This window comes from Oryx dammah, unplaced genomic scaffold (assembly GCF_014754425.2).
Source record: "Oryx dammah isolate SB20612 unplaced genomic scaffold, SCBI_Odam_1.1 HiC_scaffold_29, whole genome shotgun sequence".
NCBI classification, from domain to species: domain Eukaryota; kingdom Metazoa; phylum Chordata; class Mammalia; order Artiodactyla; family Bovidae; genus Oryx; species Oryx dammah.
The window spans coordinates 89318262-89345747 of NW_024070213.1; the positions used below are offsets into that span (position 1 = coordinate 89318262).

A 27486-nucleotide genomic window follows, 5' to 3' on the forward strand; every position below is an offset into this window, starting at 1 on the left:
TTTGTGGATGCCTTTCAGGTGACATCCTCGAACCTACCTCCCATCCCCAAGATTATTTAAAGACCCCACCACCAGACCAGCTGTTGGCCCTTGGTCAGGATTTATTTACCTTCCCACACCAGCCCTCTTCCCAGCCCTTCCCCCTACGTCCTCCCCCACCCTTGCACACCCCTCACCTTCCAACTCCCACAGACTTCTGCTCCCTGGCAGCACCCCCATCCTTCTCACTACCAAAGTGGTGCCTTTCTCTGGGACACTCAGTTGGGTGTCTCGTTTATGAGGCTTTACGGGCTTGAGGAATGCAGATGAAACCCTAAAATATTTAAGGGAGTCGTCTCAGCCCTGTGCTGGCACTGGGGTAGCAGATGAAGGTTATATTTGGCCTTTATATTGGAGTGATTATTGACCTGCAGTTGGGTCTGGGAGAGACAGTCAGGACTGTGTTTGCTCCCGATGTACAAAGCCTGCTGCTCTGACTTCTCAGCAGCCCCTAACCTTCTAGCAGTGGGAGATCAAGTGTGTGTTCCTTGGTTCTCTTCTCTCCACCAAAACATAATGGTTCTCAGGTGGGTTCAGATCTCTTTCAGAAATGAGACAATCAACCAAAGACGTGATCCCATTTTGGCGTCTCACAAACAAGTTCATTCCCTCCAGCCTTGATGTTTGTCTCCAGTGGTGCAGCCTGTGTGGTGGGGTCTTTGTTCACTGGTTAATGCTTCTGCTAAGGCTGTCGTGTGTGTTCCTGGATCTCGCTGCTCTGTGGCAGAGGTATCGCGCTGTGGGGTCTGATAGATGTGGTGAAGGTATGTGAACACAGCCTGACGTTCGTGGTAAGTTAATGGTTTTCATGAATAATGTATGCTGGGCCTTATTTCGGGGCCATGTTTTTGGAGTGTGTATCATGATGTTATTTCACTAGTAGGGTAGTAAATAAGGAGATTCAGCCTTCAGGTTTGTCATTTTACATGTGTATGACTAAATCTGTAAATTCCTTCCTTAGGAATTTTTATCCTGTTGCTAATATATCTGAGATTCTTAACAGCCATTTCCCTCTTGGTTTGGTGTAGTGTCTGGTGGGATATTTCCTGTTGTCATGAGCCTAGTTAAGAATGTTTAATTGATGATCCATCTGGTTCTGAATGGGGCAGGTTCATTTTTTTTGTAACCTTCCTGAAATGGATGTTTGTTGGGATGAGGATGGGTGGGCATAGTAGGGAGTTGGTTTCTTTTTTTGGTTAATTGGAAATTAGGTTGTGTATCCAGCAAACATTCTCGAAGGCCTTCAAACTTGGCCAGACACTACAGTTTTTTCCGGGACACATCTCGTTGCCAATAGTGCATGCTACAGAGACCACTGTTGCAAAAGGCTTAAAGTGAAGCATCAGTTCTGGGAACATAGAGGCTGTGAGATAACTAGAAGTGGATTACTGTCCTCCCCACGCTTCCTCTGTCATGCTCCCCTAGGTGGGCCGGGAGGAGCAGCAGGGCCAGGCAGCCCCGATGCCTCTGAAGACAGGATGTGAGGACAGCAAGGGATAGGTGTCTGTGTTAAATAGTGAACTAGTAGTGACTTAGTAAAAGGCCAGTGGTACAGAGCGCGAGTTCCAGGTTATAAACTGCATCCATTTAATAGGTGGACCACATTCTAAGGCCTACCTTTGGCATTTTCACTGTAGTATTTAAAAATGTAAAGCTGAATTAGTAGCAGGAGAACATGACATTCATTTTCTTAAGACAAAAGCTGCAAGGGAGACATTTGAGGTTCTGATGGATTTTGAATTTCTGTGATTAAACCAAAAATTTAATCTCAGGCCAAGTCGGATACTTTTGTTGAGTGGACATGAGTTTGAAATATAGCAGAAGTGAACTCTTGTAGAGAAAAAGAGAATCTCGGATTAGTTTTGTTAAGAGCCCCTGGAACAGATGTGGTTAACACAATAAAATGGCTACTCTGGTTAAAGGTTAGAGCCAGGTGGGGGGAGGAGGCTGCTCTCCAGCCCCAGAACTTTGCTCCCTGACAGGTTGTCCTTGAGAAAGGCACTTCACTTTTCTGCGACTGCCTCAGTTTTGCCTCCGTGAAGTAAGGAACTGGTCTGTGTCTCTCTTATTGGGACATTTGTGAGACTGACTGACTGACAGCCAGTTGGCTGGGTGGTATTTTTAGACACAGTTTCTGACTTCAGTGAACAGGCAATGTTGGGTTACTTTTTATCTGATGGGGCAGAGAGTAGCTCCTGGGATTGAGAGAAGCAACACATGTCACCATGTGGTTAATTTGTTCTCTGTTGCATTTTTTGTGGACCCCTTTCAGACTTCCTCAAGTTAATTTCTGTCTCTTGACAAGCCCTCACATCCTAGGCCTGGCAGCATACCTGTGCTAATCAAAGACGGTCTGGAGGGAGTGACCTGCTTTAGGCTTTATTGGTTTGGCAACGTTTCCATTCTTACGCAACTCTGGGTATGTTTATGGCACTATGTAAATGTTACATAAGAACATGGAGGCAGAGAGGTGGCCGGAATGGTGCCTGTGAGCACAGGAAGGTTAGACTGAGGACTTCATCCGAAAGGACCTTGGAAATCTGCAGTCAGTAGAAGAAGCAGCTGCGCTTCGTTTTCCTCTAAAAACCTTTTTAGATGATTGTGTCTTTCGGGTGGACTGCTGGGTTATAAATAGGTTTATTCGCCACCGGTGAGCTAATTGTAACCTTGCTACCAAAATATGAATCAGGAGGCAAGGAGACGATGAGGCGTGCTGCTTCTTCCAGCATGGCCTGTTGAAGCTGCTTGTTGCATTTTGGAACAGGAGTTGAATTGCGTTGCAGCCTCAGCCTGTTCTCATAATAACTCAGGAGCACAGGGTGTTGAGGTGGAATGGAATTCTCAGTCCGTGGTGCCTGAGAGCTTCTTTATTTTGGAAGGTTAAATTAGAATACTGAAGTGGCTCTTTTGTTTTAATTTTGAAATCCTTATTGTTTACGGTTCAGTCTTTGCTCAGAGCTGCGGTGAACATTAATTCTGGAATCCCGCCTCTTTGTCTCGAGCCCTTGTGCTATTTGTCTGTTACAGCAGGAGTTGATGTAAGAGGGGTCTTACCTCATTCTCCTCTCTGTGTTCACGAGAAGAAAATCCTGGAGTCCTCTTGCTCATCAGCCCCCTCCGATGCTGGAAGTGCTGAGGGCCTCTGGAGCTCATCAGTTCCACCTGGCCTGGGAGTGCCCAGATCTTGGAAAGGATCAGAGTGGGCAGTCCCCTGCAGGCTGTCACTCTGCAGGGGGCCTCATGTTCCGCTGGAGTCCCATGTCCCGCCTCTCGGGTTTTGCTCTCCTCAGCTTCTCTGCCTCATGCATGGTGGCCTGGAGGCAGCATCCCTGGTCTCGCCTGTTCTCTCTGCCCTCCAGCTTCTCCGTCGTGGGTAAATACCATTCCTAGTGTAGGAATGGGTGAATACCATTCCTTTCTTCTTCCTCTGTAGTCTTGGTCCACCAGCCTCCCTGGCAGTCTTACCTGCTTGCAGGGCATCTCACGGTGCCACCTCAGGCAGCTGTGGTGCTCTTTTTTGTTTTTTTTCTCTCTCCATTTAGTCTGAGGCCTCATTTGTCTTGCTAAATATTTTGAATTTAACATAATGAAAGTAACTGCCTTTCCCTTTAAAGTATCAATCACCCTAATATTTACACAATTACATATAGGAGGTTTCTTTATTCATTTGGTTGGGTGTGTGCCTGGAATGCTTCTTGGCACGAGGAGGTAACAGGGAACAAGAGGGACAAAATTCCCTAACTCCTCATGGAACTTATGATTGCAGAGGCTCAGACTGAAAATAAGTGAGTAAACACAGTTATCAGTCATGAGTGCTGTGAAGGAAATAAAACAGGATGGCGTGCTGGAGTGCGCTGGGGGCTGCCACGTCACAGCCCCGTCCACTTCACTGTTTGACCTGTAAAATGGGGCTGACACAGTCAGGTGGCCTTACTTTTGGTGACTGTTCTGTGAGGCCCAGCTGAACGCTGGGTTAGCAGATACTGGACCGCTGCTCCTGCTGGCTCCAGTGCTGTCATCAGCTGCTCAGCACGTAACCTTACATTGTCTGTCTTTCTGTTTAAAGACAAATGATTTAATATATATTGTTGATTCATTAAAGTTGAGCTCAGGGCCAACAGCACTATAATGCCTGCCTGAATGAAGCTTATTCAGTATATGTATTTTCTCTCTAAGGCATGTCACTGTCTTCTTGAACTTGGGGACACTAGACAGCGTTTCCGCCCTACCATTGGGGCCATTTGGAAGTGAAATCGCCAGCATAAACCACAAAAAGACAGAAAGCTTGGCACTGAACATACCATGAGAAGAACACATATTAACAGTATGAGAGCTGAAACAAGCCAGAGCGTTCTTACTCAACCTCCATGGGAACGTGTGTGCTGGGTGACTCAAATTTGTCACCCCTCTGTGCTCACCTGAGTGACCGTGAACACTGAGAGTATTGATTTTGGGGTTACAAGTAAATTTTAGCAAGTGGACAGATTCACAGATATGGATCCATGAATAATGAAAATTGACTGTATTTTGTTCAAGCAGTGCAATGATTGTGGCAGAGAGAAAATCATATCCTGTGGAATTCCCAGGACTCCTCGATGGTTTCACTGTACCAGTGTAATGTATACACTTATAAGTCCTGTTTCTAGCCTGTGAATAAACAGGTGTCTATATATACATATATTGAGAACTGCTGTGGTGATCTAAAGATTCCTGTAACACAGATGTCCTGAGCACTTACTATATACCAGGCACTGTTGTAGGTGCAGAGATACACCAGTAAACAAAAGGAGATGAAATGCTTGACTTCATGAAGCTTACCTTCTGGCAGGTGAAATAGATGATAAAGAAACAAAGTACCAGGTGATTATGTCTACCGCAGCGTCCTTCCCACTGCTTCCTTCTCCCCATGATTTCCAGCCTTAGGTATATACACACCTGTTCTCAGTTACTCAGACATGAATGAAGGTGGTGCAGTTGACCCTTGAGCAGCGTGGTTTGAACTGCATGGGTCCACTTATACATGGGTGGGTCCCCCCCCCCCCAGTAAATAGCAGAGTGCAGTACTATGCAGTACAAGGTTGGTAGAATTCATGGATGTGGAACTTCAGGTCTAGTGGGGTGATTGTTAAGTTATCCGTGGGTTTTTGACTCTGTAGCGGTCAGTGCCCCTAACCCCTGAGTCGTTCAAGGGTCAACTGTATCGTGAAGGGTTTAAATCAGTTGACCTTCAGATGGGCACGCTGTCATGGTGGACCTGACCTAACCAAGCTGGCCCTTTGAAAGCAGAGCATTTTCTCAGCTGATTGCAGAAGAGCAAGGCAGGGATGCCCCAGCTAGCCTGGGAGAAAGTAAACATTCAGGTGTGAACTGCCCATGGGAGCCGCGTGACCAGGAATTGCAGGCCAACTTTAGGAGCTGAGTGGTCCCTGGCCGTCAGCGAGTAGGGCAGTTGGGGGCCCTTAGTCCTTCATCCACAGGGCTTTGAAGTTTGCCAGCAATGAGTGAGATTGAAAGAGGTCCCAGGCCTAGATGAGAAAGCCCCAGCCAGTATCAGTCATGCTATGCCTGGACTTCTGACCTACAGAAACTGAAATAGTAAATAGGTATTGTTTTTTAAAATGCATGTGGAGTGAGTCAGATGGTTATATGAGGAGAAGGAAAACAGGATTGAGGGATAAGCACACTCCCCAAGATAGGCTTGAGGCTCCTTGAGACCGGGTCACCCTGCCATCCCATGGATGGACTTACATGTGGAAAGTCCTGAGACCACATGTGGCTTTCAGCTGCTGCCTGTTACCTTTTCCTAGACATTGTGAGGTTTGGAGGAGAGAGAAGATTGTGGATGCTTTCAATGATTTTGATGTGTTGAGGAATCTGTGACTTGAGGGATTTCTATTTTTTAAAAAATAGAAATTAAAAAAAAAGTATTGTGTTGAGCGCCCCTGTCCCCAGATTGTCATGTATTGTCTTGGTGTACATTTGTACATTACTTTCTACACTTGCAGTAGATAAATTCAGATCCAATCGGTGTTCTTTCTTAACATCTCCCTAGATGTTAGGGAGCACACCTCAAGCTCCTCAAGCTCAGTGTTGAGGGGGATACTGAGGAAAGAATCTGTCCTTGCCGTTAAGAAGTTTGCCCACAGACTGACTTCTGCTTGTTAGAACAACCATAAAACCACACAAGAGCGCAGCCCCTTCTCATTCACTGGGATGACAGCAGTAATAAAACCATCAGATTTCCTGAATGTGTACCACCTACTCAGGTGTTATCCTGGGCATTTGCGCTGCATTGCTTACTCTGTACAGCCATTCTGTGAGCCACTCTCATCCCCATTTTACAGGTGAGAAAACGGGGGCATAGAGGTTAAGCAGTGGGCCTAAAGTCTGACTCCACAGCACACGCTCAGAATCCTGTACTGTGCTGTGTGCTGCGGTGACTATTGAAGTAGCTTTCCAGTCCCTGCCTTTCCATCCTACCACTGGATTCAACCCTGAAAGTGCGCCGGCTCTGCCACCTTTGTATAGCCTCAAGGATTGACTCCAGACCTCCTCGCCTACCACCACGGCCCATGCAGTCCGGTCTAGTCTCGCTTATTGCCCTTATCTTGGCTAGAATCCTGGCATTGTCGTCCTGTTGCCCACTGACTTTAGACCTCACATGCCTTGTGCTTTTCTTGGTCTTGGCCTTCTCAGCCACATCCAACATCCTCCAAGTGTGGGACCCGCTTTGTCTGCCTACTGTCCCCCAGCCAGTAACTCCATCCTCTCTGCGTTTCTTTTTGGTCCGTTATCAGTAACAAAGAGGTTCACACTGGCTTAGAGTTTTCTGCTTCTCCCACTCTCCCACCCTCTACGCCCTGAAAGTTGATCCTAGGAACTGCCTTGTATTTTCTTTATATGTCTTTGTTCTATCACAGAGCCTTGTGTATTTTAGGTACTTAATGGTTTAATTGAATTCATTCATTTCTTTTCCATCCTCTCAGCAAAATCCTAGGTAAATAATTCCAGTTCTGTCCTGCTGTAATTTCATTATCTCCTATATATACAGTTTTCATCCTAGTCGCTTAAAAGTGCCACAGACATTTGTGCGTTACTGGGAACGGCATAATCTGTACCTCACCTCTTTCATCTCTGTTGAATCCACTACCTGCCCATTTTACTTGAGATAAATTTGATCTCAACCTCATTAGTTGTTTTTTGGTGTTTTCTTTTTTTCAGCTGTGCCACGCGCAGTACGTGGGATTTTAGTTCCCCAGCCAGGGATCAAACCCGTGCCCTCTGCAGTAGAGGCACAGGAAGCATGGCATGTTAACCACCAGACCACCAGGGAAGTCCTCAACCTCGTTAGTTTTATTCTCCATCCTTGCTGATTTTTTCCCCCTTCATTGTCCTAGTTGTCTGAAACAACCATTCCTATCCCTCTTCTCGAAACTGTGATGTACACTGTCACCTCTCCACACGTCGTAGTGTAGTAAGTAGGTCAGGAAGCAAATACAAAATACCACTGATAAATACTCTCCCCCGCTCTAATGAGCCAGGAGTGTGTCTGTTTAAGTACAACAAAGAAAGAAAACAGAAGGTTGTACATGTCAATATAAACTTGTGGGTAAAGGAGAAATACCAGGTGACTAGCAGACAGTCTGAATGTGACGGCTGAGTTTGTACACTTAGGTCGCAGGAACCCAGGACATGCTCTGCCATAGTGATGCCTCTCCTTCCAGCTTTACCTTGACATTCCCCTGGGCAGCAGGTGGGCCCTTGCTGGATGTTCAGGCATTTACAGCCAGCCATAAATTAAGTCGCAATGACAGGTCTCCTTAGCATAAACATCAAACGTCTCTTTTGAGTGAGAACAAAGCTTTCATTCTCTAGACCTGAGGCTTAAGGGTGAACTTGTTTAAACAGCTCTCTGGGGTTGGGTTTGTCTCCAAGTAGAATGTCAGAAAGGCAGTTTGTAGAATAGATACAGTGTGGAGCTGGCTTTTCAAACACCTTTCTCTTATGCAAACCCCACTCTGAGACCTTTCCCCAGATTGAAATTAAATACCAAGCTTATCAAATGTCTTATTGTTAAATCTGTGCTTTTTTTTTCTCTCTCTCATACAAATAGCTTCCTTTATTAAGTCAGCTGGAAGTGCTTTTTACCAGTACACTTTTTGGGTACCACCATCTAGCTACACATTGTAAAATTGGACTTCATTATGGCTCTTTGGTACTTGAGAGTTTTTGTTTTGTTTTATTTTAGTGTATTTTTACAATCTAATTTTGATGATTGTGAAAACTGAAAATGCACCTCGAATCTTTGTCACCAATAGCACCTGATTACTTTATTTCCTTGCAGCAGGGCTTTCCTGCCTGGTGCTGTTGTCAGCTCCCCAGCCTTTCTGGAGAAACAGACATTACCTCTACTTTGTGATAGTGGAGTGCCAGACACCTTCATTTTTAAGCCCAATTCAGGATTTTCGTAAACATTTTGACAGTTGTCTAGATCAGTAGTTACTGAACAACTTTTTCTTTTTTTTTTTTTTTTTCTGTCTTCTTCAAGCAGTAAAAACCTTTCAAAAATGAAAATGTGGAAACGCATATAAAACAGATAAAAGCATGTCCTCTCTGGCAGAGCCCCCTGCCCTCTCAGATTGCTAGGCTGAGAGCTGCTGAATGAGATTTATTAAGCACAGTGCTGTGTGTGGGCACTGTGCTGGATACCAGTGAGAAAATGAAGACAAGAAGGACTCTGGTTCCCTCCTCTAGGAGTTCATGGGTTCTTGGGGGATATGAGAGCCTTCGGACTTGGGAAGGACACAGAACAACCCTGTACCTTCATTTTGGGGCGTCTGCATGTGTTGGGTTTTTGCTGGTTTTGTTCTGTAGTTGAGACTGTATTATACATACTGCTTTTTAGAGATTTATGGTATTTTTTAAACTGTGGTAAAACACATATAACAATTTTTAAGCATTTTAAAGTGTATAATTCAATGAAGTACCTTCACAATGTTAGGCAGACCATCACCTCTCTAGTTCCAGGACTTTTTCTTTACCCTGAAGAAAACCAACCTAGTAACCCATAAAGCCAGCATTCCCCATCTTCTCCCCTCTGCAGCCCCTGATAACCACTCATATGCTTTCTGGATGCTTAATATAAATGGACTCGTATAATATGTGGCTTCTTTCAATTAACATAATGTTTTCAAAGTTCATCCACACTGTAGTAAATATCAGTAGTTTATTCCTTTTTATAGCTGACTAATACTCCATCTGATGAGGGTACCACATTTTGTTTATCCACTCTTTGTTCAGTGGACATTTGGGTTTCCACCTTTTGATAGTTGTGAATGGTGCTCTTAGGAACGTTTGTGTACAAGTTTTTGTTTAAACACTTGCTTTCATTCTTTTGGACATATTGCACTGGGAGTGGAATTGCCAGGTTATATGGTAATTCAATGTTTAACTTACTGAGGAGTCATCAAGCTGTTTTCTATATACAGGAGCTGTACTGGTTTGCGATCCTACTATCAGTGTATAGAGTTCCAGTTTCCTCTGAATCTGCACCAACATTTTCTTATGGCCTTCCTAGTGGGTGTAAAGTGGTATCTCATTGTGGTTTGGTTTCTGTTTGTTTTTGTTTTTCTATCAAATGTGATTTTTATTTAGCTGACAAGCTCTTTTCTACAGATGCACTCTTGGGACATCACATGGCAAAAACAGAAGTTTTTTCTCTAGTTTTTTTCCCCTTCTTTTTTTACCTTATTAAAAATGAGATTGGTCCTAAAAATATAGAAAGAAATATAAATTCACCAAAAAACTGTACATTATCAGAAAGTCACTAAAACACCACATTTGGTTATATGTGCTTTTGGTTTACATTTGAATTTGAAATTCATTTGCATTTGATACGATTTTAACCAGCTTTTCATGTACTTTTTGGTCATTTGTATATCTTTTTTGGAGAAATGTCCATTCAAATCATTTGCTCATTTTAAAATTATTTTTTGTCATCAATTTTTAAGAGTGAGTTCTTTACACATTCTGGATGCAAGACTGTTATTAAATGCATGATTTTTGAATACTTTCTCTCATTCTGTAGGTTCTCTTCACACTGTCTTGATATTCTTTGAGACACAAAAGTTTTTTTAATTTGGTGAAGGCCAATTCATCTATTTTTCTTTTGTTGCTTGTGTTTTAGATGTCATATCTAGGAGCCCATTGCCAAATCCAAGGTCATAAAGATTACCCTTATTTTCATTAAAAAATTTTTAGAATATAAACTTTAGCTCTTATATTTTGGTCTTTGACTTACATTGAATTAATTACATTACTTACATTATGTAATAACTTACATTAATTAATCTTGGTGTGTGGTGTGAAGGGTCTGAGTTCATTCTTTTGCATGTGGATTTCTGTTTGTTGAAGACTAGTCTTCCCACCCCCAAAATGTTTTAGAAATGAAAAATCAGTTGATGATATATAGATCTGTTTCGGGACTCTCAATTCTGTTTTATTGATTTATAGTCTGTACTTAGGCCAGTTTCATTCCGTTTTGATAGCTGTAGCTTTGTAGTAAGTTTGAATCAGGTAATGTGAGTCCTCCAACTTTGTTCTCTTTCTTTTCCCTCTCCCAAGATCATATTGGCTTTTCAGGGTCACAGAGTTGTGTAGAATTGTGGTCTTTGTTCTGTCCCAAGAAACCTGTAGGGAGTTTGGATATGGTCCAAGGAAGAATAATTAAAATGATCACAGGTTGTAATAGGCTGTTCTCATCAGTTTGGGCTGTGTGATGGATGCTGTCATCTGGAAAGAGGAGGGCTCAGACGCAGCTATGATCAAGTTGTAAAAGTCATGAAGAGTAAGGGGGGAGGGGGCACAGGCTGTATTGGGCGCCAGATCTTAATTCTTGTGGAACTAGAAGGTTGCCCAGTGAAGTTTGGAAGAGGCAGGTTTAGTATCCCTAAACAGGACAATGTGCCAACCTAAACTGATGAAACTTACCATCCCCAAGGAGTATATGTGTGTGTGTGTATACACACACATATAAGCCAAAAACCATAGATACTGTAGCTTTAAAATATCGTGAACCTTCATGTACCAGGACAAATATGGGTGTTCTGGGCTGCCTTTTACCTTCTGAGGTTGGTGCCTCTACCTTGCCCCTCCCACAGCCTGTCCGCTGGTGATGTGGGCTGAAGGGCAGTAAGTTTAGCCAATTGGTTCTTGGGAATTTCTAGTTGTTGGGACAACAGCCTTGACTGAGTGTCCTCCAGAGTATGCCGTGGGCAGGAGAGAGGGGCCTGCATGGGGCTCTTTGCTCAGACCCAGCGTGTTAGCAGCTCCATAATATGCAGCGAGACAGAGTCTACCCAAGTCGGGACTTGTCAGCCTTCCTCCAAACACAGCCTCTCTCCCAAATTAAATTTGCTTTGATATTCTACCACAGACCACCTTCTCATCATACTTTGAAAACACGTTCAAATCCTGCCATAATGTCTTTAGTTCAGGTTTGACTAGCTTGTTCATATCCAAACGCTATGCTAGTGAGAATTTCACTCTGACCACTTTTAACCTGCTTTTGTGACTCCTCTGTAACTGGCTTTCCTAATTGTGTTATTTCTAACTCTAAAGTCAGGAACACGGAGAGTGTTAGGTATGTATTGCTTATGTACATGTGTGTAGGCTGATTTCACCTGATGAGTCACTATGAAACAGATTATAAATGGCTGTTATCAGTAGTCCAGATTTAGTTTTTGAAAGAAATCAAAAGCTAAATTTGTGATTTAGTGTACTAGAAAAGTTTTAGTAAATTCAGGGTTTTTTTTTTTTTGTGGCCATGCCTCGTGGCTTGCTGGAGCTTAGTTCCCTTGCCAGGGATTAAACCTGGGCCCATGGCAGTGAAGTACAGAGTCCTAGCCACTGGATTGCCAGAGAATCCAATAATTCAGATATTTTTATACTTTTATGATCACTTCGTTTCAATGAAAAATATTAACAGAAGACAGTTTAGAGACCAGTCTTTCTTGGGTCTTCCCTGATGGTCCAGTGGTTAAGAGTCTGCCTTGCAATACAGGGGATGTTGGTTCAATCCCTGGTTGGGGAACTAAGATTGCACATGCCGCGGAGCAACTCAGCCCACCAGTAAATAAAAAAAAATTTTTTTTTTAATAATTAGGACTAGTCTTTAAAGTTCAGAAAAAGGTATATGGAATTAAAGCAGAACTTCCCAGTGTTGAATCAGTGATCCAAGCAATGTGAATTTAAAAACAAACTAGATTCAGATTTCAGCTGGAGGATTTTGGAGCTCATCTGGTTCAGCCCCTTCTTTCTGGTTAATGATGAGGAAAATGATGTTCAGGAAGGTTAAAATGAGTTGCCCAAAACCACGCAACTAGTTACTGGCAGAGCTGAGACTCAAACAGCAGTTCCTTGCTGTGGTCTTGCTGTAACCTGGCACTTCCTAATTAGTGGTTAGAGAGACATGTCGTACGTGAGTGTGTTTACTTGAGTTTTACACTGAAGGGAGAGATTAAAATTTATTGACTATCTCTTTACTTCACATTTTTAAAGTCTCGTTGTTGTTGTTCAGTTGCTATATCCTACTCTTTGCAACCCCCGTGAACTGCAGCCTCCCTGTCCTTCACCGTCTCCCAGAGTTTGCTCAAAGTCATGTCCATTGAGTCGGTGATGCCATCCAGCCCTCTCATCCTCTGTCACCCCCTTCTCCTCCTGTCCTCAATCTTTCCCAGCCTCAGGAGCTTTTCCACGGAGTTGGCTCGTAAATCTCTTATTTCATGTAATTCTTACATAGTCCTGTGAGGTAATTAACAGCCCCACTTTTCAGATTAGGCAGCTGGGGTGCAGAAAGGTTACTGACTCGTTCAAGGTCATGTGACTGATAGAGCTGGTGTTTGCGCCCTGGGTCTGTGTGACCTGCTCCTGCCACGCTGCCCTGCTGTGGCTCTAGGGAGAGTAACAGAAACCTCGCAGGGGCGTGGGCAGTGGTGATGGCTGTCTCAGAAATGCCCTTTTCAGATTTCTCACTCCCTTGTTAAAGAGCAGACCTGCACACAGATGCAGGCCGCCTTCTGGGGGGGACCAGCAGCACTCTGCAGATGCGGGCTGATCTTCAAACCGCCTCTGTCATGTAAACGGCATTTTCTGGCTGGGCTGCTGAGGCCCAGATAGAGCCAGGGACTTGCCCAATCCCTTATCACAAAGCCGCATGGCCCCGCTCCCAGTTCCGTTCTCCGTCCCGTCTAGCATAGATTTCACCACTTTTGTTCTTTCCTGTCTTACACCAAGATTGTTTAAGTACTTCCCAAAAATAATGAGCCACGTGTGGGTGTGCGCGTCCTCCAGGATGAATCACTGTGAGAGAGGCTATGAACCAGGGAAAGGGGAGTGCACGTCTGGGAGCAGGGGCTCTGCTTCCCCGGCTGCCAATTGACGGACTCCGAAGGGAGCTGCTTTTTCAGAGGCGGCCGCGGGTCTGGCCCGCGTGTCCCACTGTGCTCAGAATAGCCCTCTGGGAGTCGTTCGCTTTCCCTCCTGGCTTCCGAAAATAGCCCCGAGACTGTGCTCATCCCCAGCCAGCCGTCGGGGCGCGTGTGTTGAGAGGTGTGCATGCCATGGGGACCCCTTTTGTGCCTGAATGTCCCCATTGATGGAGAGAGGAATGGGCGTTCGCGCTTGCTGATGAGTAGGCAGGACTCCAGCGTGAGTCAAAGGAGTTTGGGCTGAGTGTTCTGAGAGTTGCAGAAGTAAATTTCAGTCAGCAAGAAGAATGACATTTAGAAGGAATTTACTTTTAAAATTCCTTTTGTGTTTGGGATCCTAGTATAAAGGGTACCTGCTTTAAACTTCCTGCCTTTAAAATACAACACTCCCCAAGCCCTTCAGCAGATAGCTGCATGTCTTGGAATTTCTCCCAGAAGAAAAGGCTCTGATCAAATGCTGTGGGGAAAAAAAAAAAATCCCACAGGCCGTGCGGTGAAGATCCACGCTGTCGGAGTATCTGTCCGAGGTCGCTCTCCTTTGTTTCCTTGGTGGGGATGGCGAGGATCCTGTCGTTTACAGAAAGCCTGCCGGAGTGTGGAGTTGGACGCAGAGATATTTCTATTCTGTCTTTGGATTTGAAAGGCCAAGAGATGCCTTTCAGTGTTTTAGAGGAAGAGACAAAGATAGACTGTTTACAGCTGAAAGGGGTGAGTTACAACAGGATAGTTTTTCACGGGACTGGTCATAAATGTCTCTTCTCCAGGGGCCGTGGTTTGAATATGTTCCCTCTTGGTATCCAGATAGTATGCGCGTAGTGTCCAGCCGGGGACTCGGGTCCCCCTGCATTTGCAGCCCTGATGGGTGAGTGCTGTGTGCAGCCCCATGAGCCCCAGCCTCAGGACCCCGGTGGGCCGAGCCGCTCTCCTACCCGTCCCCAGAGGTCAGGGCTGGGTTAGGCTCCTGGGAGGCAGTGCTGGGGAGAGCCAGCTGCTGCTGTCTGTGCTATTCCTGTTAGATGGATAAATAAAGGATTTCAGATTCCAGGGCTGCCGAACTGACTTTCAGAGGCACCAAATTCATTTACAGTAATTTCCTGTCAACAGTGCACACTTAGGGATAACACACACCCAGCCAAACTTGTTAGCCCCAGAGATGATTGCATATACTATCTATTTGGGGGTGGGGATATATATATATATATATATATATATATAGTACTTTTAAAGTGATGATATCAAGGCCCTTTCAGAGTGGGTTAGATTTATTGAGTACTTTCTGTACGTGGGCTTCCCATGTGGTGCTAGTAGTAAAGAACCTGCTTGCCAGCACAGAAGGCTTAAGAGACGCGGGTTCCGTCCCTGGGTTGGGAAGATCTGGAGAAGGGCGTGGCAGCCCACTCCAGTATTCTTGCCTGGGAAATCCCATGGACAGGGGAGCCTGGCGGGCTACAATCCACAGGGTTGCAAAGAGTCAGACACTAGTAAGCGACATAGCATGCACCCATTCTGTGCATTAGCTTATTTAATCCTCACAGTGACTGTATGAAGTAGGCACTAATATTGCCCTCTTTGGAGGGTGTCTTTTTGCCCCTCTTGAAAGGGGTACCTGCTGGGAACTAAAGGGAGGAGGAGGTTGTTGGACCAGTCAGGGGAAGCTTGTCAAAGGAAGTGACGTTTAAGCTGAATTTTAAAGTACTTGTAAGAATTAGCCAGGAAAAAACCATTGCAGCAAAACCCTGTGTGAGAGCGCACACACACTGCATTCAGGAAACTGTAGGCGTTTCTGGTGCAGAGATAGGAGATGGGGTTGAAGATGGCTCTAAGAAGCGGTGGTGGTGGAAGGAGTATGTGGGGGAGGGGCGCTCTTGTCTCCCAGGGGACCGTGCTTTGCTGTCATCTTTAGGCGTCTAAATTCAAAGGAAAACCCTTTTCCTAGCCACAAGACAGTTTTTTAAAGTAAGTCTAAGTCTAGAGCAGCCCCACTCCTCCCAGTGGTGCAGTGGTAAAGAATCCACCTGCCAGTGAAAGAGACACGGGTTCAATCCCTGGGTCGGGAAGATCCCCTGGAGAAGGAAATGGCAACCCCCTAACATTCTTGCCTGGGAAATCCCAGACAGAGGAGTCTGGCAGACTACAGTGCATGGGGTCACAGAGTCAGACACAACCTAGCTACTAAACAACAACAACATACAACAGTCTAAAGCAGAGTTTAAAAGGTAGTTTCTTTGTTTCTTGAAGACATAAACTAGAGCAGTTAGAGGAAAACGGCGGGGTGGGGGGCCAGTTGCGGAGCAGAAAGCCTTGTCTGTGATCTGAATAGACAGGTGAAAAGGTTGGGCTTCCCCTGACGACATCATCTCTGGCCCCATCCCTGTAAAAAGCACGTTGTTTTGGAACCATGAGTGTGCTAGAGGATTGTACTCTAACTCCAGAGAAGGACCTAGGCTAAGACCTCACACTGACATCAGTGTCCGCTCCCAAATTCCCCACAGCTCTGCTGTGTGCGTGCACCAGCTGCCTCCAAGCCAACTACACCTGTGAGACGGATGGGGCCTGCATGGTCTCCATTTTCAACCTGGACGGAATGGAGCACCACGTGCGGACCTGCATCCCGAAAGTGGAGCTGGTCCCCGCTGGGAAGCCCTTCTACTGCCTGAGCTCTGAGGACTTGCGCAACACACACTGCTGCTACACTGACTTCTGCAACAAGATCGACCTGAGGGTGCCCAGCGGTGAGTGGACACCCTTGTTGGACTGTTGGCTCGTCGTGGAGGTAGGGCACCCCTGTCATGTCATCCTTCTCTACTGTGCCCCCGCCCCTTTGCTGGAGGCTAGGTGAAGGCGCCTTTTGGGTGCCCCCTGAGGTGACATGGGAAGGCATTCCTCCCAATTCTGGTCTGTAGATCCCAGGAAAGGGAGACAGATGTGTCGAGCGCGCCACAGAGGTGAAAGCCGCTGAGGAGCCATCGGCAGCTGGTGGGGAGTGGGAGAGCCAGCCAGAGATGCCCATGGGAGGGTCTGGGGTGATCCTGTAAGCCCTGTGACGGTGATGGCAAATGGGAAGAGGGACTCGGGCCGGGAGGATGGCGCTCAGCGCTGGGGAGTGGTAGCCACCAGCCCTCACAGGCCGGCCACTTAAGAGGCGTGACGGGAGGTCTGAGGAGGCGGGGAGAGACCGAGTCGAGCTTCAGGAGGCCGTCACGAACTTAGGAGCAGAACCTGGTGTGTGCCTGGGGCATGGGGGTGGGAAGACACCGTGAAACGCCGTGGAATGGCCGAGCGGGCCGTGGCTCTGACCGCCGCAGCGGGTGCCGTAACGAGAGAGGCTGGCATGTGAGAGCGTCCAGACAGGTCCACCAGCCCAGTGAGGCCAAAGAGCGCTGAGAGGAGGGGGCGTCTCCACCTGGCTGGAGGAGCCAGGGGAGGAGGCCTTGGCGGCCCGCGGTTTCACTCTCTGCTTTCCCTCTCCTCTCCCACCTGCCCCAGGTCATCTCAAGGAGCCTGAACACCCCTCCATGTGGGGCCCCGTGGAGCTGGTTGGCATCATTGCCGGCCCAGTGTTCCTCCTGTTTCTCATCATCATCATCGTTTTCCTTGTCATTAACTATCATCAGCGTGTCTATCACAACCGCCAGAGGCTGGACATGGAGGACCCCTCGTGTGAGATGTGTCTCTCCAAGGACAAGACGCTCCAGGACCTGGTCTATGACCTCTCCACGTCAGGGTCTGGCTCAGGTACCACCTCTTCAGGCCTCATGCCAGCCGTTAGCCTTCCTCACTGCCTCCCAGCACGATGGAATGTTCAGGGAGAAGCCTGGCCATTTGCTTTCAGAATTCCCCTTCTTTGGGAGTCTTGACATGTAATAAGATGATGGGGTTCACAGAAAATCTCTCATTCTCTGGAATTCCAAGGATCAGCCACAAAACTCTCCCTCCCAGAGTCCCTGCCTTTCTTCAAGTCTTGTAACCATGCAGCTATTAAAATTCACCTGGTTCCGCCTGAGCAGCGGAGTGCTCAGTGTCAGGGCCCCTTTGGAGAAACTGGAGTGTGCCGGGTTCCTGCGAGGTGGTGGCAGCTAATCATTGATCTGTGAGCAACCGCAAGGGGAGTTTAAGGACACCGAGTAAGGCCAGAGAGCTGGGCTTGGGTAAATCATTGACTCGTAGCAGTTGCCCAAGGGTTTATGGTGGCAGTTGAAATAAAAGCAGCCAGGGTTTCCGGCATGGCGTCAGCACCACTTCCGGAGCTGCCTGTCGGTGATCGAGCCTTTCTTAGATGGACCTTGACGTGAGACTAGAACTTAGGGTAAGGGCCATTGGGTGGTTCCGGTCTCAGAGTGGAGCTGAGCCAGCTAGTAGATGTGGCTGTGAGTACAAAGCAGTCTTTTTAGGAAGATAAATAATTATTTTAGTGACAGTGGTATTCTGTTCCTATGGGGGAAAATGTGGATACAAAGGCCACTGTTGCCATTCTAGCTCTAACTTACAGGCTCATGTCCGTGAGACTTCCACGTGTGTTGATGTATGTTTTTTCAGCCCATGACAGACTCTTCTGTGGGGAAATTATGCCATCAGTCATGGCCAGACATCCCTTCTTGAGCACAGGAATACTTTGAGCTCTGACATCTTCTGAATTTCCGTGGTTTTGCCTTTATTAAGCTCTGCAGTAGAGAGTGCCAAGATGATGGATATATTTAAAAGCTGCATATTTTTAGGAAGAGAGAAAATACATGGCTTGTTCTTTGCTGAAAGAGGGTAGGGCAGTGGTTAGAACTGACTGGCTCTGTGAGTTGATTTGCTGCTGGAGGAGGGTCGCTCGGGTTTTCTGGAGTCTTTTTTTTTTTTTTTTTAAGACTCAAGATTAACTGAGGCGAGGGTAGGCCTAGGGTGGTTACTCTATCATCTGGACTGAAATGATGAGTAACTGTTTCTCTCTGGTTGGTTTCGTCCACTCTTAATTCAGAATATGCAAAGCTTCCAAGGTGCTGGGGTTTTAATCCTGTGGCCTTAAAGTAATAAGTCCTTTTGCTGCTTGTGTAACCTTCGGTTCACACTGACAAGTGTGTGTTGAGCATCCTGTGGGTGATACAGAGTAAACAAGATGAGCAAGAGGCCAGGCCGGGACTGGATAGAAGAGATTGTGGGAAGGGTCTCACAGAGGAGGTCGTATTTGAAGGGGTCCTGCGTTGGAAGTTTCAAGAGTGGGACGAGGGCAGGAAACATTCCAGGCCACCGGAAAACCTTTGCGCGAGAGGACAAAAAGACACAGATGTTCACTGAGTGTTTAGGGAATGATCCAGAGGCCGGCTTGTTGTCCAGGCCCTGGTGGGAAAATACTTGGGCTGTGCTTTGTCTGGTGAGGGGAGAGGCAGCTACCGAAGGCTGTCGTGTGAGAAAGCGTGTGCTCATGTTTTCCTGCGGAAAGAATTCTGGCAGCGGTGTGAAGGGTGAATTCATCCATCTAGCAACCCCCTGTGAGGGAGGGCAGGGCGAGGCTGGCTGTGCGGGGTGTGTGGGGCGAGCCAGGTCAGAGGGGAGGCAGAGAGACTGCTGGAAGTCTTCCAGAGGAGGTCAGAACAGGTCAGGAGGGCCGGGAGAGGAGGGGGCCAAATTGAGAAGCATTTGGCGGCTCTGTGCTGTGGGAGTTACAGGCATAAACTTCAGAGTCAGTCTTATGTGCTTTGCCATTTACAGCTTGTGAGAATTCCAGTAAATAAATTAACCTTCCCCTTTGAGGCTTAGTTTTCTCATTTGTAAAATGGGCATAATAATAATACCTACCTCATGGGTGGTTGTGAGGAAATGAGGTCATTTATGCAAGCCCCTCATGCCTAGTAAACATTCAGTGAACAGCTTGGGGTTGATAACACTTGGATTTATTTGTTCAGTCAAGGAGAGGGAGAGAGTTAGAGTCAGTCACGAAGGTGGAGCTGACTGGAGAGGGAGGGAGACACTCCTTGCATGGATCAAATGAGGTGATAACTGAGTCCTGTTAAGACAGTGAAATTAATCTGAGAACCATCCTGGGCAGTCGTCCCCCCGCCAGTCCTGCTGCATCTGGAGCTCTTGTGAGCAGAACTGTGATCCCTTAGGAGAGCGGTGGGAACTTGGTGTGCCCTGAGCGCAGGTTGGCTTTCATGGGCCATGCAGCACTGCCCTCTAGTGGCCACTGAGCAGCGCTCTGCTCACTCAACCCCTTGACTTTGCTCTTCCACATGAAGCGGCTGTGGTGGCCTGGCCCACGGGAGGCTGGCTGAAGAGTTAGTAAATCCGGTTAGGCAGTTAGATCTGTCGTCCATACTAGCTGGGAGGAGAACCCGCGTAGATGAGGAACAGCTAATCATATGCCTTTCCCCATCTGGGCTCCCGAGCTCTCCGTGGTCAGTGGACCACTGTAGCACGGAGGCACTGTGGGAAGGAAGGGCTTCTCCAGTGTGGCAGTGAGAGTGGGAGTTGCAAAGGTCAGCAAATGTATACAACGTCGGCTTTCTTTCCCTTCTCTGGTCCCCAGGGTTACCCCTTTTCGTCCAGCGCACGGTGGCCCGGACCATTGTCTTACAGGAGATTATTGGCAAGGGCCGGTTTGGAGAAGTGTGGCGCGGCCGCTGGCGGGGTGGTGATGTGGCTGTGAAAATATTCTCTTCTCGGGAGGAACGGTCTTGGTTCCGGGAAGCAGAGATATACCAGACAGTCATGCTTCGCCATGAAAACATCCTTGGGTTCATCGCCGCTGACAATAAAGGTAAAGGGCTGGGCTTATAGACAAGGTGTCCCAGAGCCCACCACAGGCGCGGTGGAGGGATGACTGGGGAGCCTGAACAGCCACGAGACAGCACAGTTCTGTTTGCCTTCGCAGTTGCTCCCCGTAGAATGAGAATAAGAGTAAGGCAGTGGTTTTCAAACTTTGCTTCTACGAAAAGCTTGTACTGAAATCCAGGTTATTAAGCCAGTAAACAAGCAGTTATTAAACAGGTAAATAAGCCCTCATCCTACCTGCTCACTCTCCCTTCTGTGATACCCCCAAACCCACCTCCAGGGTAATCCCTAGAGGAGCTTCAGTAAACTTAACGTTGAAAACAACTGGAAGGAAGAAGGGAAGCTTCAACCCCTGCAAGGAAAGGACAGCCCCAGGAAAGCCTGTGGCCCACACTCCTTGGCAGAGCAGTATCACGCGCATTGTTGCAGTGGAGCGGGCGCCCCAGAGGCACAGCCTGCCTCTCCACGCTGCCCCGCCGCGGCCGTCAGGCTCCGCTTTTGATCCGCTTATATCTGAGGTTCCTTGTCGCCTCCTCCCTCCTTCGCTGGTTTTGCTCTGGTTCCCTGAGTCTCTCTCATGTGCCCAGGCATGGACTCATTTGTAAGAGCCTCAGTGACCAGCAAAAGAGAAAATTGAACTAATGGTTGATTATAGGAAGTAATCAAACAACAGGTATTCTGGTGAGCGCAAAATGGGGGTGAGATGGGGGTCACGGAGATCATACCTGGGCTTGATTGAGGCAGAGGTGGCAGGGAGTTGGTCAGAAAGAAAAACCAGTGAAAAGAGAAGTCCAAACATGTGCAGAGGGGTAATGTCTTTGGGAAGCTGCAGGTGACTCAGAACATTCCAGCCAGAGACATGGGTGGAAAGGTGGCGGAGGCCAGGTTATGGAGAGCCATTTTGAGAGGATTGTATTTTATTTTAGAGAGAGGGTAGTAATTGACATTTCACTCGTTGACTCGGTAATATTCATTGGCTACTGTCTGGTCCTTGGGTCATCACACATAAGACCAAGGCACAGTTCCTGCCTGTACAGTGCCCAGGAGGAGAGGACAGCTGGCACCTGGGCAGGCAGCGCACTTAAGACAGAAAGACCGTGGGTGGTGGTGTCTGCATTTTAGAAGAGTGTCTCTGGCAGTCAGGACACGGTTCGCTCCGTGGTCCAGCAATTTTAGAAGTCGCTGCTGGCAGAGGCTACGGAAGATGCTAAGAGTTTGTTTTTCTGTCCTAAATCAACAGCAGGCTGCTTGTTTCTCACATTGCTGTGGGGGTTGTAGAGGCCTCAGCTGCCCCCAGACTGAAGAGCCTTGACCTCTCACGTAAGGGAAGGGAGAATTCCTTGCTCCTTCTGAATAAGCTTGGTGCTTTTTAAAACAGATTTACTTTTTGATGATTAGTTTAAATCTGACATGTATTTTAAAGGCTCAAAAAGACGTCTTCCCTTTTAACTTATAAGCAGGGTCCTCTGGACCTCAGGGGTGTGTTTGATGGACCCCTTGCTCGTAATCAGAGAAGCAAAGGTTGGTGCCTTCCCAGGAACCACTCCCTGTATTGATTCTGGCAGCTCATGTGAGTAGGATCTGGCTGTTGAAACCCACATCAAGGCCAGGGGAGGAGAAAGAGCAGACTCCTTTGTTCTTGTCTTTTTAGCATGATATGTATAGTGTAAGGCCCTAAAAGTAGGGCCAGCCTGGAATTTGGGAGAGCTCAATCCAATTTCCAGTCTTCATATTGACAGTAGCACATGCTCATTAGATTACCAGCTTTGGTTTTCCTTCTCTCCCTCCCTCCCTCCCTCCTTCCCCCTGTACACTGCACACCCCCAGCCCCTTGGATGAAAGTGTGTGCTCACTGCCTCCCATTGCTCTTCCGAGGCTAAGATGATAAGATTCGATTCCTCTCTGGAATCCTTGGAAAGTGTCCTCTTCATGTATTGAAAAGCATTTCTGGCCCGGAACACAGTAATGCACAAAGGAGCTCTTTCCTCCTCTCATGGAGAGCTCATAGCCTGGTAAGAGCAGTGGGCTTTAGGGAAGCGCTGCAGATGGGCCCGGCGCTGGGGCTGGGCTGTGCTCGAAGGGTCTTGGAGCGCAGTGGAGGGCCTGCGAAGCCTTCCTCCTTGATGGCAAGGACACAGCCAGTCATGGTTTTGATGAGCGGGTCTTGTCAGGATCAGAAGCAAAAGAAACAGATGCCCCTGTTACTCCCCCTAAGCACGTGCTCCCTCTTCTTCTGAAGGCCTCACATTTCACATCTGGAATAGGAGAGGTGTGGTTCAGAATCCTACAGCCCCCTGCCGGAAGGGAGCAGGTCTAAGTAAGAAGAGCTGTTCCTCTTATCTTCCTGGAGCCCAAAGCTGTGGGCGGCTGTAGATGACAAGGGCACCGAGGGGCCTCAGGGGGAGTGGGGTCGAGGAGCAGGGATTTGGGGGTCACGGGGGGTTTGCATGGCACATACACTCTTCCTCGCCACCCTTGCCCTTTTTGCTGGTAGTTGTGCCTTTTCTGGAACTCCTCTGTGGTCCTCCCCAGATAATGGCACCTGGACACAGCTGTGGCTCGTGTCGGACTATCACGAGCACGGCTCCCTGTTTGACTATCTGAACCGGTACACGGTGACCATCGAGGGGATGATCAAGCTGGCCTTGTCTGCCGCCAGCGGGCTAGCACACCTGCACATGGAGATCGTGGGCACCCAAGGTGAGTGGGCCTGCTGGGCGACCGCCCCGTGCCCGTCGAGCCCCTGGAACTCCTGTGCACGGAGCAGGCTGGAGCTGGGCCTCAGGAACGGGGGTCTGGTCTAAGGGAGGGGGGTTTGAGCTTCACTTGAGCAAGAACGAGAGGTGCCTCTGCCTTGAGCGCTTCCTGAGGGAGTCCTGTGGGAAATGCTGGGTGTTTGTTCCTCGTGTCCTGGTGTGGTTGTCGGTTGGGGAGCTGGTGTTAACTGAGAGATCGTCTCAGACGCCCGCAGTTCACAGGTAAATGACTGAGAAGACGGGTTGAACCAGTGTGCCGAGATTCAGTTTAGTGAGTGCATGCGCTCATCGTTGGGTCAGCTGGATGGTTGGACACTGGGCTCTACTATCTGGGAGGGTTCTCCTGGAGGAACACTGCCTCGGGAGTCCCTGCTTGTTGACTGGCATCAGCCTTTTGGGAGCTCCCAGGTCTCGGCAGGTGGCACATTGCTTCCTGGTGCATGGTCAGTTGGGCAGGAGCTCTTTCTATGATCAGAAACCAGCCTTGAGAGTTTGACACTATCCCTAGACTCTGCAGAGAAAGTAGTGGTTCTTACTGCCCCTGTTTGGTTCTGAGAACCTAGCCAGTGCAGCAGCTTTTTCTCAAGTCCTTGACTATTCTGTACAGGAATATATGAGTTCAGGGAAGGTGAGCAGCAGTAGCATTCATAAAGTAATATTAGCTAATCCTCACGCCCTTTTAAGCGCTTGACTCACCTACATTAATATATGTAATTTTCACAACATTCCCGTGAAGTACTGGTGTTTGGGCTTCCCAGGTGGTGCCAGTGGTAAAGAACCTGCCTGCCAATGCAGGAGACATCAGAGACGTGGGTTCAATCCCTGGGTCGGCATGGAGGAAGGCATGGCCACCCACTCTAGTATGCTTGCCTGGAGAATCCCATGGATAGAGGAGCCTGGTGGGCTGCAGTCCATAGTGTCCCAAAGTCAGACACAACTGAAGCAACTCGGCATGCATGCACACACTGGCGTTTACTCTCATTTTATGGATGAGACGACCAATGTATAGACAGATTAAGTTGCATTTACAGGGTTATTGGGTTAGTGAGGGGAACCCACATATCCAGCTGCAGAGGCTATGCTTTAAATGCTTATGCTGTCTTTCTCCAAAGACCCCTGTTTTTCTCCTCCGCCAGGGAAACCTGGAATTGCTCACCGAGACTTAAAGTCAAAGAACATCCTGGTGAAGAAAAATGGCATGTGCGCCATCGCAGACCTGGGTCTGGCTGTCCGTCACGATGCAGTCACAGACACCATTGACATTGCCCCTAACCAGAGGGTGGGAACTAAACGGTAGGAAGGCCCAGGGCCTGTGCCCTTGCCCAACACTTGTACTGAGTAGCCCATGTGTGCCCTTGCCCATGTGCGCGAGAGAAGGAGTGTGGTCTCAGACAGCTGGCGGTTGCACTGACCTCCTGCCCCCACACTGGAAAGCCACACAGGTTGCATGGAGCAGTTGCAAGTGCCAGCAGCATACCTCCATAGGACCATATGCCCACAGGCACCGGCGCATTGGGCAGGCGAGGCAGCGGAGAAAGGGAGCTTGGAGCAAGGTTTGGAAGGGGACCAGGCGCCAGGCTTGGCTAGTGGGAAGGGAGAGTGCAATCTGAAGGGGTGGCCTGTGCAGGACCCCTGAGGAGGCAGAGCGCATGTTTTGCTTGGGGTGTAGAGAGCAGTTTCATCTGGCAAGAACAGAGGTGCTCCAGCATAGAAAATAAGGGGCCCTTTGTCAGGGCTGTGGGCCTCCCTCCTGCTTCATAGAAAAGGAAAGTAAGAAGTAAGGGACAGGGACTTCCTGGTGGTCCTGGGGCTAAGACTCCACGTTCCCTGCAGGGGGCCCAGGTTTGATCCCTGTTCGGGGAGCTAGATCCTACATGCTGCAACTAAGAGTTTGCATGCCACAACAAGCTCAGAGATCCCGCGTGCCTCAACCAAGACCCAGCACAACCTAATAAGTAACTAGCTATTTAGAGAAAGAACTAAGGGACAGGGACTCCCCTACTGGTCCAGGGAATCTGCCCTTCATTGCAGGTGGCACAGGTTTGATCCCTGATCGGGGAACTAAGACCCCACATGCCATGCAGCTTGGCAAAAAAAAAAAAAGGCAATGAATGAATGCAAAACATGGGAGTTTGCAGTGAGAAGAATCCATCACTTCCTCCTCCCCAAGGGGCAGTCTTGGGTGGTGGCGTTCCCACCTTCAGGGGGCCCTTGAACCAGTGCTTTGAGTCGGAAAAGAAGTCATTGTTTTCCATGCATGACCACATTTCCTTTGCTGTTGCAGATACATGGCCCCTGAAGTACTTGATGAAACCATCAACATGAAGCACTTCGACTCCTTTAAATGTGCTGATATCTATGCCCTCGGGCTTGTGTACTGGGAGATTGCTCGAAGGTGCAACTCTGGAGGTACCTTTCTTCCTGCCTTCCCTGCTCCTACCTCCCAGTCCAGAGTGCTGGGCCACCTGAGAGCCTGGGTTTTGACTGCAGCCTCCTTTCTTTACACAGCTTGTCAGATGCCTCATGTTAGCACGCGTCACACGTAGGATTCTCATCCAGGAGGAGGGAGGGGACCTGGGAGCAGCAGTTGCTAAGAGTGTGTTTACTCTTGTTTTATGTTGTGGTGACCATCCCGGAGGCGCGTTTGGCTTTTTTTTTTTAAGCACACTGTGGTCTGTTGAGGTGGGGAAAGCCCTGGGCAGGAATAGCGCAGGACTAATGTAGGGTCTCCTGCACACAGAAGGCAGGGTGTTCTGACGCGCTGCCTCTCCGGCCACGTACCTGGGGAACGTGAGGCTTTATTGACAATGGTGATTTCTCAATTCATAGGAGAAAGCTTACTAACACATAAAACTTTTTCTTCTGCAATATTTTCTTAAATCTTTTGGCATTTGCAACTGCTCAACCATGTCAGAACCCAGTGAAAAGGAGTATCGGATTTGGCAGAAAACACTTTTTATCATCAACTTAGTATGTTAGAATTTTACGGTGACTTTCAAGTATTCTGTCACGTGATCAAGTTCAAGCGCCACTAGAAGCCTGCCCTCAGCCATTTATCTTTGATGTAAGAGATTCCAGATCAGTAGAAGTGAATTAAATTAATGAAAAAGAACTGGTGGGTGTTCCAGCAGAGCCCTTTTCTGTGTTGTACTGCCTTTTTCCTTCTATGATATGTTTGGTAAGGTCCGAATCATAGGGAGGCATCTAGGTATTGTACATCTTAAATTTTGATTGTGATGTACAAATAAAACAGATCAGGATATATCTAGCCACACAGATTTTAAACTGTGAACAAGTTAAATTTTTCTTTCTCCATACCATCCAGAAATTGGGGTTAAGTATATAATAATTGTACTAAGATTTGTTCACCACTTGCTATGTATAAACTCACTTAGTCTTTACTGCAAACCTATAAAGTGGGTACTGTTACTTGTCACCATTTTGCAGATGAAGAATATGAGTCACAGGTTAGGTAATTTGTCCAGAGTCACACTGCTAATAAACTAGGATTCAGACCTTGGCAGACTGAGGCCAGAGATGAAGCTAACTGCATCTTAGCTAATTACCAAGTCAGACTCCATTTAAAAATCTGTCCCATCAGCTCAGGACAGTAGAATTTTTCTGGAAAAAAGGGATGAGAAAGTTACATTTGATTTTTTAAAATACTAATAACTACTTATTATGGAAAATATTTCCATTTGTAGCTGTAGAAGGTAAACTTCAAAACTGTTATTACACTGTAAAAATCAACAGTAATTCTTTTTAAAAAATTTTTTAGCTATTTTGGTGCGTTTACTGGCTATTTCTCTTTCAGTCAGTTAATTAATTGGGCTGTGTCAGGTCTCAGTCGTGGCACCCAGGGTCTTCATTGTGTCATGCGGGGGTCTTTCCTTGTGCTCAGACTCTCTAATTGTGGCTCACGGGCTTAGTTACTTCGAGGCATCTGGGATCTTAGTTCCCTCACCAGGGATCAAACCCAAATCCCCTGCATTGCAGGACAGATTCTTAACCACTGGACCACAGGGGAAGTCCCAGTAGTTCTTAATATCATTTAACATTAGTGTTGAGATTTCCTCAGTTGTCTCCTAATTGTTTTAAAAGTAGCTTGATAAATGTCTGCTGCTGCTGCTAAGTCGCTTCAGTCCTGGCCGACTCTGTGCAACCCCATAGACAGCAGCCCACCAGGCTCCCCCATCCCTGGGATTCTCCAGGCAAGAACACGGAAGTGGGTTGCCATTTCCTTCTCCAGTGCATGAAAGTGAAAAGGGAAAGTGAAGTCGCTCAGTCGTGTCCGACTCTTAGCGACCCCATAGACTGCAGCCCACCAGGCGCCTCCATCCATGGGATTTTCCAGGCAAGAGTACTGGAGTGGGGTGCCATTGCCTTCTACGTGATGTCTATCCACTGCAATTGATTGGTATACCTCTTAAGTCTCTTACGATGTACAG

The 27486-nt window shown here is 47.5% G+C and overlaps 1 protein-coding gene across 1 annotated transcript in view; it reads left to right on the forward strand.

Annotated features, from left to right (window-relative positions):
• ACVR1B (activin A receptor type 1B) overlaps positions 1–27486 on the forward strand; it is a 34002-nt gene that overhangs the window by 1039 nt on the left and 5477 nt on the right. The window contains exons 2-7 of the mRNA XM_040234179.1: positions 16019–16258; positions 17013–17261; positions 20038–20268; positions 22815–22982; positions 24175–24331; positions 25323–25447. Coding sequence (XP_040090113.1) covers positions 16019–16258; positions 17013–17261; positions 20038–20268; positions 22815–22982; positions 24175–24331; positions 25323–25447 — 1170 coding nt within the window. The remainder of the gene's footprint in view (positions 1–16018; positions 16259–17012; positions 17262–20037; positions 20269–22814; positions 22983–24174; positions 24332–25322; positions 25448–27486) is intronic.